General features: G+C 60.2%; 2 protein-coding genes across 5 annotated transcripts in view; both read right to left on the reverse strand.

Moving 5' to 3' along the window:
* Nucleotides 1-239: 239 nt before the first annotated feature.
* F2RL3 (F2R like thrombin or trypsin receptor 3) lies at nt 240-2,329 on the reverse strand. 3 transcript variants are annotated; one of them, XM_013060668.2, is made up of 3 exons: nt 2,012-2,322; nt 773-1,743; nt 240-451 (listed from the first exon to the last, which is right to left on the reverse strand). In XM_013060668.2, the coding sequence occupies exons 1-3, from the start codon at nt 2,319-2,321 to the stop codon at nt 377-379; spliced, it is 1,356 nt and encodes a 451-aa protein (XP_012916122.1). In that variant the 5' UTR covers nt 2,322; the 3' UTR covers nt 240-376. The 3 variants fall into 3 exon arrangements, 2 of the variants coding, with proteins under 2 accessions (XP_012916122.1, XP_004761124.2); XR_006607360.1 differs by lacking the exon at nt 773-1,743 and having other exon boundaries at nt 2,012-2,329; XM_004761067.3 differs by lacking the exon at nt 240-451 and having other exon boundaries at nt 458-1,743; nt 2,012-2,328.
* Nucleotides 2,330-6,694: 4,365 nt separating this feature from the next.
* Nucleotides 6,695-13,052, reverse strand: part of SIN3B (SIN3 transcription regulator family member B) — a 34,637-nt gene continuing 28,279 nt past the window's right edge. For both annotated transcript variants that reach the window (XM_045082150.1, XM_045082152.1), the window contains 5 exons: nt 10,639-10,812; nt 10,347-10,439; nt 9,213-9,307; nt 8,770-8,974; nt 6,695-8,592 (listed from right to left, as the gene is read on the reverse strand). In XM_045082150.1, the coding sequence (XP_044938085.1) occupies nt 8,362-8,592; nt 8,770-8,974; nt 9,213-9,307; nt 10,347-10,439; nt 10,639-10,812 (798 nt within the window). In that variant the 3' untranslated portion in view covers nt 6,695-8,361. The remainder of the gene's footprint in view (nt 8,593-8,769; nt 8,975-9,212; nt 9,308-10,346; nt 10,440-10,638; nt 10,813-13,052) is intronic.

Below are 13,052 nucleotides of genomic sequence, written 5' to 3' on the forward strand. Positions count from 1 at the left end.
GAGCTAGACCCTGGGCTATGGGGAAGGAGGACTGCCAACCAGCCTCCTGGTCACCTGGGCCATGAGGGAGTGGGGGCCCAAGCCTTCTCCTGGGAGGGGTCCTGCACCTGGTGCACACGAGCATCAGCCCTGCCTCCACCCCACCTCGGACGCAAGGGAGCAGGCTGGTCCTGGGAATATGCATTTCACCCCCATATTAATTTTTTTTGCACTGCTCTAACCAAAAAACACAAAACAGGTGACTTAAAACAACAAATTTATTCTCTGACAGTTCTGGAGGCCATAAGCTTGAGATCAAGGTGTGAGCAGGGTTCGCTTCTGCGGGGGGACTCCGAGGGAGGGTGTCTCAGGCTGCCCACCTGGCTTCTGGTGGCTGCTAGCAGTCGTCCTGTTTCCTGGCTGCGGCTGCGTCACCCCCATGTCTGCCTTCGGATTCAGATGACCTCCTTCCCTGTGTGTATGTGTGGCCTCTCCTTATAAGGACACTGGTCACAGGGGATTTAGGGTCTCCCCCTACGCCAGTGTGACCAAATTGTAATAACACCTGCAAAGGGACCCTATTTCCAGATAAGCTCCCATTCAAGGGTTCCCCATAGATGTGAATTGGGAGGGAGTTCCCCTGCTCCACCCCCTGCAACCCACCTCTCCATTTGCCCCGCCTTCTGGAGGGCGGGGGGCGTCACACGAGTGAGGTGGACCGGGTGCCCTGGGTTCCCCCCTCCCTGGAGGCTGTGGAGGCGCCCTGAGCCCCGCAGAGCAGCCCCTCCCGCACCTTGTCCCTGAACTCCACAGACACGTAGTAGTAGATGAAGGGGTCCACGCAGCTGTTGAGGGTGCTGAGAGCCAGGCTGGGCACGTAGGCGGCGTACAGGTCGCCCCAGGCGTCGGGGCGCGGGTCAGAGTAGTGCAGCAGCAGCAGGACGTTGCTGGGCACGAAGAAGGCCAGGGCCGAGGCCAGCACGAGCGCGGTGAGCATCCGCGCGTGCCCGTAGCGCGGGCCCCCGGCCGCCAGCGCACACAGGGTGGCCCCGTAGCTCAGCAGCATCACCAGCAGCGGCAGGAAGCAGCCGAGCACCGCCAGGCAGAGGAAGGCGGGTCGCCAGTAGGAGGCCTGAGCACCCACGGGCAGCGCGTCGTGGCACAGCACGTGGTCCGAGTGCGACAAGCGGAAGGTCTGCTGCTGCAGCGCCAGGGGCAGCGCCAGGGCGACGGCCACCACCCAGGCCGCGGCGCAGAGCCCGGTGGCCAGGCGCCAGCCTCGCAGGGTGAGGGCGCGGAAGGGGTGCACCACGCCGAGGTAGCGGTCCAGGCTGACGGCCACCAGCAGCAGCACCGAGCCGTACATGTGGCCGTAAAGCGCGGCGGTGGTCGCGCGGCAGGCGGCCTCGCCGAACGGCCAGTGCTGGTTCTGCAGGTGGTAGGCGACTCGCAGCGGCAGCGTCAAAGCCAGCAGGAGATCAGCGGCCGCCAGGTTCATCAGCAGCATGGTGGAGGGCAGCCGCGGCACCCGGGTGGCCAGCACCCACAGCGCCAGACCGTTGGCGGGCAGCCCCACCAGCAGGGTCAGCCCGTAGAGCGCGGGCACCAGCCTCGTGGACACCCAGCCCAGCAGCAGTGCCCGAGAGCTGTCTGGGAGCTCCAGAATGTTGCTGTTGTTGGCCCAGAGCTGACCCGGGAAGCTGCGCGGGTGGGGGGAATGAGGGGTCTCCTCCTGGGGCCCGGTGAAGGGCCCCAGTGTGCCATCTGGGGGAAAGGGGATACAGGTGTTGAGAGTCTGGGAGTTTCCTCCACCTACACTGCCCCCAAACCCCTGATGCTTCCTTGGTGGGGGGGGGGGGCGGCTACAGTCCAGGCCCCAACTCTCAGGAGCCCTCAGTTTGGTGGATTAGAGCCGGACACAGTCCTGTGGGCTCAGGACTGGGCTGGAGGAACCCCCCTCCCCAATTCCCTGTCTCCTACTCCTCAACTGTAGGCCTCCCTCCAGTTCCAAGACAGGCCCAAGGTCACTCACCATTATCTCCTCCTGCGCTCCCCATCTCATCGTAGGTGAGAGTGTTCTGGCTGTCATCTTCCAGGCTGAACCCCAGCACCACGGGCCACAGCAGTGCAAGTGCCCACATGCTGTCAAAGCTCGGCACAGCCAGCTGCTCTGGGCTATGGCCGCTGACCTCAGGCTTCCTGCCGGGCTGACCCCCACCCCCAGCTTCCTGACTGCCAGTGGAGGAGTGGACAGGGCCCAGGGAGATAAACCAGCCCCTGCCCCCAACAAGCCTGTGGCAGGCCCGTGGTATGGGCTGAGGAGGCCTGGTGACTAGAGTCATACACAACGCCGGCGAGATGGGGGAGGAAGTTCCAGGCTGCAGTTCCCTCCTTCAGCCTTTGTGCAGCCTAGAAAGCCTCTATGGGCCAAGTGGCTGCTTCCTGCTGCCCAGTCGTGTCTGCAGCCCCTGTTCCCATGACAGCCCGCCAGGTCACGTACTCAGGGGTTCTTGGCCCTTCCTGAAACCTCTCCCCATCTCCTGTCTGTGCCTGCCTGGATCACAGCCCTGCCTCCCAGGTCATAGATCAGAGCACGTGACTGATCTCTCCCTGTCCGAGCACCCCAGGTCCCCTCGGGGGGCCGCCTGCCTTATTGTGGCCTCCCTCATTCCCCAGCACGCTGCCCTGGGCGGGCAGGCCCAAAGCGAGGTGCAGAGAGGGGAGGCACTTTGTGAGGCTGCAGTCCGCTGAAGGTGTCTGAAGAGGTCTTGGTCCTCGGCCCGGACCCCTGATGCTGACCTATGCTATCCTGGGAGTGGAGAGGAGCCCCTTCGGCTCCCTTCAGTCCTGGCTCCATCATCAGCCCGGGGCTGCTGGGAATGGTGATGGCCACACCTCAGCCTGAGAGTGGTGGTCAGGTCAGCCCAGGACAGAGGGCACAGAGGGCCGCTGAGCCACCACCACCCTCCTCTGGGTCCTCCACTTCCCTGCACTCAGATGGGGGTGCTGTGTAACTGGAAAAAAGCCAAGGGTCCTCAGAGGGCCTCTGTCTTCTGCACACAATCCCCTCTGATGTCTCTCTGGGGAGAGGCCTTGAGTATCTTGCTCTGGAGGTTCTCAACCAGTATGGTCAGGGTTGGGTCACGGTGGCAGTGGGGGAGGGGGATCTGAGAGCAGGAGGACCCTGAGGGGGCGGTGGGGGGTCAAGGAAGGAGAAATGAACTAGGGGTGGTAGACGGAGAGTGATGTGGCCATGTCCTGCTTCTGGGAGCCTTAATCTAGCCACACACTCAAGGTCACAGGGACCAGCCAGGAAGTGACCGAGCAGTCCTGGACAGAGTCAGTGCAGCTGAGGGTGAGACACCGAGGTCCCTGCCCCCAGCCCAGGGGTGGGGGACCAAGGCCTAGAGTTCCGGCTGAGACAGGGTCCTAGCCAGGAACCTCCCACATTTCTGGACTGTTTCTACCAGCACTTGCGACAAATTCAGCCACACCTCTGTCTTTTGGCAGCTTGTGGCCAAGGTCACTCTCAGCACACAGGGGAACCCAGATGAGGACCCCCTGCTGCTGTCCAGGAGTGGAACAGGGAATCTGTGCAGGGAAGGCTGGGGGGCTGGCAGCTGGGCAACTCTGGGGCAGGGTGGACAGGAGCCCCCCCCGGGAGGATGGTTTGACTGAAGAGTCCCGCGTCTGGGAATTGCCAGCAGGTACATGTTCACAGGAAATCACTCATATAGGGGTATTCCCCTTGCACAGAGGGGGGGTGCCTGTCAACCGCCCCATCACAGAAATCACCCTGTGCCAGCCGGTGGGGGGGACCCCAACACTGGAGGCACAGGGTGACCTGTCATGGCGAGGCAGTTCCTGCAGGATGCTGGGGGCAGCTGCCTTTGGGGAGAGGTACTTGGGTGCCTACTTCTCTCAGTTTTTTTTTTTTTTTTGTACTATTGGGATTTTCTATATCATCCATTACTTTAATAAAAACTCATATTTTATTTACTTATTTAGCTCCATGCCCAACATGGAACCCAACGTGGGGCTTGAACTCCCCATGCTGACATCAAGACCTGAGCTGAGATCGAGAGCCAGACACTCAAACCAACCAAGCCACCCAGGTGTCCCAAAAACTCACATTAAGGGGAAAAAAAAAAAAAGGCAGAATAGTAGCTTTAAAAAGGAGGGAAAACCTGATACAAACTCGTCCATGATAGGATATCATAATGGGAGTGAGATAAGCCAGTCACGAAAGCATCAAACTATAAAGCCCCTTGAGGGGTCATATGCTCAGGGACAGGAAGGAGATGGGGCAGGGGTGGGAGGGGGTGCCAGGGGCTGGGGGCGGAGGTGGGGAGTCCGTGTTTCATAGGGACAGAGTTGCAGTTTGGAAGATGCTGAATCCTGGAGATGAATGGTGGGGACAGGAGATGAAGTACCTTCACCAACCATGTGAAGGTACTTAAAGCCACCAAACTGGCTGCTTAGAATGGCTCAATTTTATGTGTATTTTAACACCATTAAAAACTTACTTAAGGGGGAAAAAAAAAACTTAAGGGGTGCCTGGGTAGCTCAGTGGGTTAAAGCCTCTGCCTTCAGCTCAGGTCGTGATCCCAGGGTCCGGGGATCGAGCCCCACATCGGGCTCTCTGCTCTGCAGAGAGCCTGCTTCCTCCTCTCCCTCAGCCCGCCTCTCTGCCTACTTGTGATTTCTCTCTCTCTGTCAAATAAATAAAATCTTCAAAAAAACCCCAAACAAACTTATTTAAAAGGGTGGGGGGAAAAGGGCAATCAGATCCGAGTCAGCAGCTAACGCTGGGTTCCCTCGGCTTGCAGCCTCACCTGAATGCCCCCGCCCCAAGTCCCCGGAGTCCATCCTGGTCCACCTCGCTGTCTCCAGTGTTAGATGGAGGTTGGAGCACCAGGTAGCGCCTCCTCGAGTCCTTCCAGTATGACATCTCTCGGGGTCCCGTCTTCGTGGAGATTATGATTTCCTTCTGATGTCTTCTGAAGGCAGGTGGACTCCCACCACCGTGCCTCCACCTCCCCTTACTCCCCTGCTGGGCCCCAGCCAGCGAGCAGGGACATGAACCCACTTCTGGCCAAGAGGAGGTTGCTCTGACCCCATCCGGGTTTGAGGTCCGGCTCTCCCAACTCCAGATGGCCCATACCTCCTCCCTAGGACCTCTGTCCAAGCTGCTGCACCGGGCCATGTGCGGGAGCTCGGGGACACTGGGCGGTGAGACAAGGTGCTGGAGACTCTCGGGCGAGCTGCCAGTGGTTCGATGGTTTGGGTCTCACTCCACACCCAGGGCCCTTGGCCTCCTACTGAGAGGTCCCAGTCCCCCAGTCCCCACCCCACGCCCTCCTGCGACTGCCTTGAGGTCAGCTGGTTGTTCAGAACAGGTGGCCTCCTTCCTAGCCAGAACGTCAAGGGTAAGGTGCGGTTATACTTTGCAAAAGGTGTAACAGGATAACAGAAGAGAGAAGTAATACAATAGTAACATAATAATAATGGAACGAATGTGCACCAGGCCCTCCTGGAAGCCCCCACCCCCTCACCTCCCCAGGCACCACACGCGGGCTGCCTCCACCACCCTGGGGAGGGGAGGGCCGCCTGCCTGGTCCTGTGGCTTGGTCCCTCCCCAAACTTGGAGGAGGGAGGAAGGGAGGTGCATGGTGGGGAGGAGGGAGGACTGCTGTGTTCTTCATTGTGTGGCGATCAACTGCAGCAGACGGTGGCTTGGCACTATAGGCCCTTAGGATCCGGGACCTCTGTGGGTAAGCCCAGGCCCAGCAGGCTGGTCCCCTGCTCAGCGCCTCGCCAGGCTGCAGGCCTGGTGTCCACAGGGCCAGGTCATGCCCCCTTCCCAACAGGACCAGCAGGTGACCCTCCTTCCCATTTATCATCACAGCCACAGGCCCCGCCCACTCTTCAGACCGATGCCCTTCCCTTTTAGGAGGCTGCCTGGCCAGGGCCGGCACCCCAGGACACCCCTCCCGGTATTTCCAAGCAGGCCAGTCTGTGAGGACACAGGGCCCTGAGACCCATCCTCAATGTGGGCTCGAGGCAAGGAAGAATCTGGGACAGAACTGAGCCTCATTCACCGAACTCCCTGGGAGGCCCAGACTCTCTGTGGAGGGGAAAGTGTGTACAACCAGGGGGCACTGTGTGTGTGTGGGGGGGTGCCCATGGATGACAGGGTCCCTGGAAGGCAGCAGGGGCCACTTGGGGGAGATTGAGGACCACAGGGCCAATGGGCAGGAAGGCCAGCCAGGAGCCTCACGGGGTATCTGCTAAGGGGACCCTAAGAAGAGCTGTGGTCTCCTACTTCCCTGGAGGTGGGGCCCGAGTGAGTTCAGAGGGGTGAAGACGAAGTCACAGGAGGTGTGTTGAGAAGGGGGGCCGGGCTGGGAGCAGGGGTCAGGGAGCATGGAGGGAGGGTGGCTTTGTGGGCTGCGGGAGGGAAAGACCCCGTGTTGGGCAGGCGGAGAAAGCTCGGAGCCAACAGCAGTCTTTAAATTGGGTTTCCCACGGGCAACATCTCTCCTTCCTACTGAAAATAAAAGCTGAGCTGGGAATGAACATTCCAGAAAACTGTGGGTGGGGACAGGACCCTCCTGTAGAGGCGTGGGGTCGCCACTTGGGGGTCTGGGAATCGCGAGGGCGCAGGTGCATATGGGGATTCAGAGACAAGCAACGACCAAGAGACCTCACGGAGTTAGGTCAATATTTAATTTTTAACTTTAATGTGCAAATAAATAGAAAAGGAAAACTACATTCAAAACAGCTGCAAAGGAAGTACAAGCCCCAGAACAGAAATTCTTCAAAAACAGAAGAGAGGCTCCCTAGAAGCATGCAGGGTGGGGCTCGGTGGGGCGTGGCCCGCACCCCAGGCCCACACGGAGGCACGGCAGGGGCCACGGGCTCCCGAGGATGGCGCCGGGAGGGTCTGGTTCAGGAATTCCGGTAGGTTCCCTTCTTACAAAACAAGGATGTGGACAAAGTGCCTGGTAGACTTGAGCCAACATGGGCTAGGAGACCCTGGGCAGGGCACACTAGCCCTATAATCACCCAGACCCCAAGTCAAAAGCTTTGCAAATCTTGAGTTCCACAGGTAACTTCTAGAAAACTTCTAGAAACATGTCTCCACTTCCCAGAACCGCGGATTTGGCACAGCTCAGTTTTTGGGAGGGTGAGGGCTGCCACTGGGTGGGTGGGAGGAAGGCTGCACGCGAGGATGGTTCTGGGCCCCCCGTTGGTCGATCCCCTTTTGAGGGTGCCAGGAGCCCAGCTAGGGCCTCTCAGGGTGCAAGAATTCTAAAGAGCTGGTCCCCCGCCCGAACTGCTTGGCATTCTTGGCATAGAAAGCCTTGCACACCTCTGTGTGACAGTTGCCTCAGCCCCTCACGCCCACACCGTCCAGGAACGGCAACATCAAGGGCAGGTCTGCAGAGTCCCACGAAGGCTCTCACTGCCCAAGGAACCAGGGGACTTGGCTGTTACAGAAGTTACAACCACTAAGAGAGCTTATGAATAAATATGTGTGCATATATGTATTTCTAGAATGTCCTTCTTAGGTACAGGGCACCCCTGGGCCCTCTCAGTGTGGGCTGTTTGAGCTCACTGGGAGTTTCAGGCTGAGCCCCCTCCCCTTGAGAGGCCAGGAAAATACAGGTTTGGAGTCTCCTTTTTTCCAGAGCGGGGTCTCCTCGACACTTCTAGTGCTGCCTGCTCACTCCACATCTTGACAACGGAGCAGAATCTCAACAGTTTGGCTGAAAGGGCCCCTCCTGCTTTCAAAGTGACCAAGGATCCCAAGCATCAGCTGAACTTGGCCCATGCCCCAATGATCAGATGCAGGCAGGGCCCATCTCGGGAAGTTTCCAGAAGCTTTCAGAACCGTTCAGGAAGGACATGCTTTTCAAGCAGATCCACCCCGGCCCGACTCCTTCAATGTTGGGGTCTCCTGAACGCCGACCCCCAACCAAGCACGTGGTTCAGCACAGACTTTTCCAGACACTGTATGCACAAAGGGACCAATGGTGCCCCCGTCTTGGGATTTGGCACGTGTGACGAAAGCGGCCCAGCAGGTACATAAAGGCGATCGCTTGCTCCTGGGCCAGTGTGTGGTGCCTCCTCCTTCCAGCAGGGAGTGGGCCCCCAGAAGTCAAGGGCAGGAGGGGCTCAGGTTTGGCACAGGACAGGCCCAAAGGAAGCAGGGAAGCCGAAAGGGATGGCGACACAGGGCCACAAGCCAACACGACTCCATCGCGCTCCGGTGCTCGCAGCCTGTGGCAGCAAGGCTGGGGGACACACTGCTCCCCTCAGGTTGTTCGTGAAAAGGCCCCGGGGCTGCTCCGGGCCGAGGCGGTAGCCACGCGGGGGTTAGGGTGAGGCTGGGCGGCGGCCGTACTGCACACGGTAGCGGGTCACGGGCAGCCCGTGCACGCGCGCGGTCTCGCAGAGCGTCTTGCAGGGTACCATGTCCTCGTCCTCCTCGCCCATCAGCCAGTCCTGCACCAGGCCGGCCGCCTCCACCGTCACGTTGTCCTCCAGCCAGCGGCCGTGCCACTCCTCGAAGTGCTGGTGGTGGCGCAGCAGGACCAGGGGCTGTACCTGAGGGGGGACGGGTGTGGAGTCAGGGCAGCCCCAGATGGCGGGGGGGCGGGGGTCAGTGGGAACCCGGGAGCGCACCCCTCCTAGATGGCTGGGGATGGGAACCTGGGGGCACACTCCCTCCCTGAGGCCCATGGCCAGACCCCAGGCTTCTGGGCCGCGGAGCCAGGCGGGCACCTGCTTGGCCCGGCAGAGGGTCCCGCGGCGGTACATATAGTCCTCGGAGTTGACGATGAACAGCATCTTGTGGGTGCTGAGCTTGAAGCGGCAGTCCACGTTGCAGGCGCTCTCCACCCCGACCAGCCGCTTCCAGGAGCTCTTGGCCTCGCCGCGCAGAGCGCGCACCTGCTCACACTGCCACCTGCGGAACTTCTTGAGGTTCCTGGGGGAGAGGAGGAGCAGCAGACTGGGAAATCCTCATGGCCCGTAAGCATCGGGAAGGCATCCCACGTCCCCGGGGTCGGAGAAAGGCAAGCAGAAGCAGTGGCAATCTCCACCCAAACCCCTCCACCAGCGCCACGGGAAACCCAGTCAGACCCGCAGTCAGACCCCGTGCTGCCGGCGGCTGGAGGGGCCTCCCTGGGCCCGCGGGGAGGAACCGCGTCTGCGGGTCCTCTTACCTCTGCAGGAACACGGGCTTCAGGAGGAAGCCCTCGGTGGGCGAGCTGGACGCCCCCTCGGTCCCCACGTACTGCTCCACGTAGCGAGCCAGGTGCTGTGGGGCCGGAGGGAGACAGGCCTGTGTTTTCATCCCCACTCCCCAAAGCTCTAGGAGGATGGCGGCCACGGAGGAGGGATGCAAAACTGAAACCCCCAGACGGCTGCTCTGGACGGAGCTCCGGTCCACAGCCCGGAGTTCGACAGCTGTGGCCCTTGGCGAGCCCTACCACTCCCTCGTACCACCCGCACATGACAAGCGCCCACGGGGAACAGGGCCCCCGCACAGAGAGCCGGATCGGAGAGCAGGAACGACACCAGGGCCCATGCAGCAGGGCAAGGCCAGGGAGGGGATGGGGGTGAGCAGAAGGCGGGGCTGGCAGGGGCTGCCCAGGGCTGGGGTGGGTATGGCCTGCAGCGTCCGGGGGATGCTTCACCTGCTTGCCACCCTCCGAAAGCCAGAGGCTCCTCCAGACTCACGCCTAACCAAACCACATTTGCTGGAAACTTCTGGAAGGGGCAGGATGTACAGACCCCGACCCACACTCGTCTTGGAAAGCACTTCATGTGTGGGGAGCCCTGAAGCACGCAGGCAAGGATGCGGTGGGGGGGCCCCCACTGGTTGGGGGCTGAAGCCCCAGGACCCCAGGTGGACTGTGTATCTCGGAGTGCGGGCTGGGGGAGTTCCCCAACTCAAGAGAGTTACAGAACTCTTCCAGGGCAGCATGACCGGAAGCCAGGGCTCTGAGCTTTGCGCCTGGGCAGTGCGAGGTCACACACCCCAGGGGGACATCACAGTGTTGGCAGCAGGAACAGGGCTGTGGGGGGAGGGCGGCCTGGCTCTCACATGGCCTCCTGCCCTGGGACACCCCCAGTGGCTCCTGGGGCGCACGTGCAGCTGCCGTCCCCTGTCAGGCTTCCACAGACAGCGCTGGGGCTGCCAAGTGAGGCTGCTCCGGGTGGGACATTCTGTAGCCTGTACTCCGGCAGCGTGTGCCCAGGGCTTGTGGCGGGTGGGGAGCCCCCCAGGGCTGCCTGTGGCTGCTCCTGACCCCCACAGTGTGTTCAAGGTGCAGAGTCTGGATGGGGGTTCTCACCTGGACCTCCACGGGGTCCTCAGTCTGGGCCTCCTCGGTGTCTAGAAGCTCGATGGTCATGATCACCTGCCCCTTGCGCTGGAGGAACATGACCTGGGGAAGGGAGGGGTGAGCAGCTGAAGCCGCAGGGGGAGCCGGGGGGAGCCAGGCGGAGGCGGACAGGTCCTCTGCGACCGCCCTGCCCAGCCTGCAGGGCCCAGTAAGAGGAGCGGGGGTACCGCATCGAGCGAGGTCGCGGGTGCCCTCCTTGCAGCCCCAGCCTCGTGGGGGGCAGAGAGCAGCACCCCCTCACCTTGAAGCAGTTCTCATCTGCCATGCAACGCTCGGCCTTCCACTGGTAGCTGGTCTCCCTGGCGGCGCGGACGCAGCGGGAGGAGAGGTTCCCCCCGGCGGCACCCCGCTTCTTCTCGTTCAGGTAGAGCTCCACCACCTTCAGACAGACGTCGTCACTCACGAGGTGGTGCAGCTGTGGGGAGCGAGAGCCAGTCGGTGCCGCGCATGCGTGCCCCGGGGGAGGGGGGAGGCATCGCTGCTGCCCACCTCTCGCCGGAGAGGAGGTCAGCCAAGGCCTCGAGGGAAGGTCGGTCCGCGGGGCCGCGCCGGGGGCTGATGGCACCAGACCAGATCAGAAAGCAGCGCAGACCCCAGCAGACCGGACTGGACCAGCAGGCCCTGCCTGGGCGTGAGGAACGCACAGAGAAAGTACTAGAGCAAAGTGCCAGAACAGGAACGGCGACCGCCTGAAGACGGTAACGTGGCAAGTACCTTCTCCCTAGGTGTTGGGCTGTAAACACAATTCCTGTAATCCCTGCAAACGCAGACGCAGGAAGAGAGCAGCGAGGGAGCCGGGCAGCGGGGTCAGGCCGAGCAGGCGGGAGTCGACACCCCTGGGCACCGCCTGTGGCCCCACGACAGGCTCCTGCAGACCCAGGGCCTTCCCTGTGGCTGCTCTGGTGAATAAACACAATGTGTGGCCACTCGGCGAGATCCCAGTAAGCACTGGCTGCTGTCACCAAAAAGAAGAAATGCTCAACAAATAGACTGAAAGAGGCAGAGTGCGACAGCTCGGCCCTGCAGGCTGCCGATGGCACCACGGATGGGGCCCCGCAAGCATCTGGCCTGCTGGAAAGTGGAGAGCTAAGGGCAGGGCATCCTGGCCCAACCAGGGCTTCAGCTAAATAGCTCCATTTTTCTTTAAAAAATAAAAAAAAGACTTCTCGGGGTGTCTGCGTGGCCCAGTCAGTTGTGTCTGCCTTCGGCTCATGTCATGATCTCAGGGTCCTAGGATCGAGTCCCATATTAGGCTCTTTGCTCAGAAGGGAATTTGCTCCTCTCTCTGCCTCTTGCAAATAAATAAAAATCAAATCAAATATAAAAAAATGAGTTCTAGGGTGCCTAGGTGGCTCGGCTCAGTGGGTTGGGCCTCTGCCTTCAGCTCAGGTCATGATCTCAGGGTCCTGGGATCGAGTCCCGCTTTGGGCTCTCTGCTCATCCGAGAGCCTGATTCCCCCTCTCTCTCTGCCTGCCTCTCTACTTGTGATTTCTCTCTCTGTGTGTCAAGTAAATAAATAAAATCTTAAAAAAAAAAAATGAGATCTATAGGAGATATTTGTGGAAAAGGGAATTAAAAAGAAAAAACAACGTTCATCAGAGTGTCCGATCTGGTCCAACTGTCGGGGTGCTACAGACGAAGCTGCCACCCCCAGAATGGGGCCCCACTGGGGGCACACTGGACGCCCAGCCCCATAACAGCCGGTGCACAGGGGAGTGTCCCCGTGCCAGAGACCAGGCTGCAGGGGCCTGCCGGCGGGGAGGGCTGGAAGGAGGCAGGGCTGGGGCTGTCTGGGAAGACCCACCGAGCTGCACGCTCCTGTGTGTTTCTGCCTTGATGAGAAGTCTGTGAAACCTGAAAGGAAATGCCATTTCTAGCAGCCGTACCTGGGTGGGAGAGTCAGGACACTACTCTTTCCTCGGCTTTTTTGCTTTACGGTGAATAGCCTTCCTAGGTAAACAGGAAACCGAGTCAGGCTGAACAGTGCAACTCTGGTGACCAAGCAGGACTCACATCCCCAGACCACGTCTGCCTCATCAGAGGCTTTGCTGTTTATAATAACGCGACTGAGTCACGTGCCTGATTTCCTCCTGTGGACACAGCTGCGGTATCTCCTGTTCTCAGCAATGCGGGTAACCGGCCGACAGTCTCCCTCCAGGAGGAGCGGGCTACGGCTCCTTACATGTTGCTACCCTCGACAATGGTGTGTCGACAAGGAGCCAAATGAATCCTTGTATGGTCGCCAAAAGGTGGCAACAACCACGTGCCCGTCCGCAGGTGAGTGGATGAGCCAATGGGGTCCATCCACATGATGGCGTGGGAGTTGGCCACAGAAGACGATGAACTTCTGACAAGGCTAGATGTGGGTCAACCTTGGAAATAGCATACTGAGCTCAACAGGAGTCAAACTGGAAAGGCTACACGCGGCTGGGACTCCATTTATGTGAAATGTCCAGAGCAGGCAAATCCGTAAGACAAAAGACAGACTGGCGGCTGCCAGGGGCTGGGGGAGGAGAATGAGGGAGGGGTGACAGCGCATGGGGACAGGGTCTCCTCTGAGGCAACGGAAATGTTCTAGAACTAGATACAGGCATGACAATGCCACTGCACTGCTTTTCACTTGAAAACGGTGAATTCTGTGTTACATGAATTCT

This window comes from Mustela putorius, unplaced genomic scaffold, assembly GCF_011764305.1.
Source record: "Mustela putorius furo isolate JIRA1106 unplaced genomic scaffold, ASM1176430v1.1 tig00000095_pilon_pilon_pilon, whole genome shotgun sequence".
NCBI classification, from domain to species: Eukaryota; Metazoa; Chordata; class Mammalia; order Carnivora; family Mustelidae; genus Mustela; species Mustela putorius.

Coding starts and splice junctions, on each gene's coding strand:
- F2RL3 (XM_004761067.3), bottom strand. CDS start 2,321: ATGACTCTAGTCACCAGGCCTCCTCAGCCCATACCACGGGCCTGCCAC. Junction 1,744..2,011: donor GAGCGCAGGAGGAGATAATG/GTGAGTGACCTT, acceptor CCTTTCCCCCAG/ATGGCACACTGGGGCCCTTC.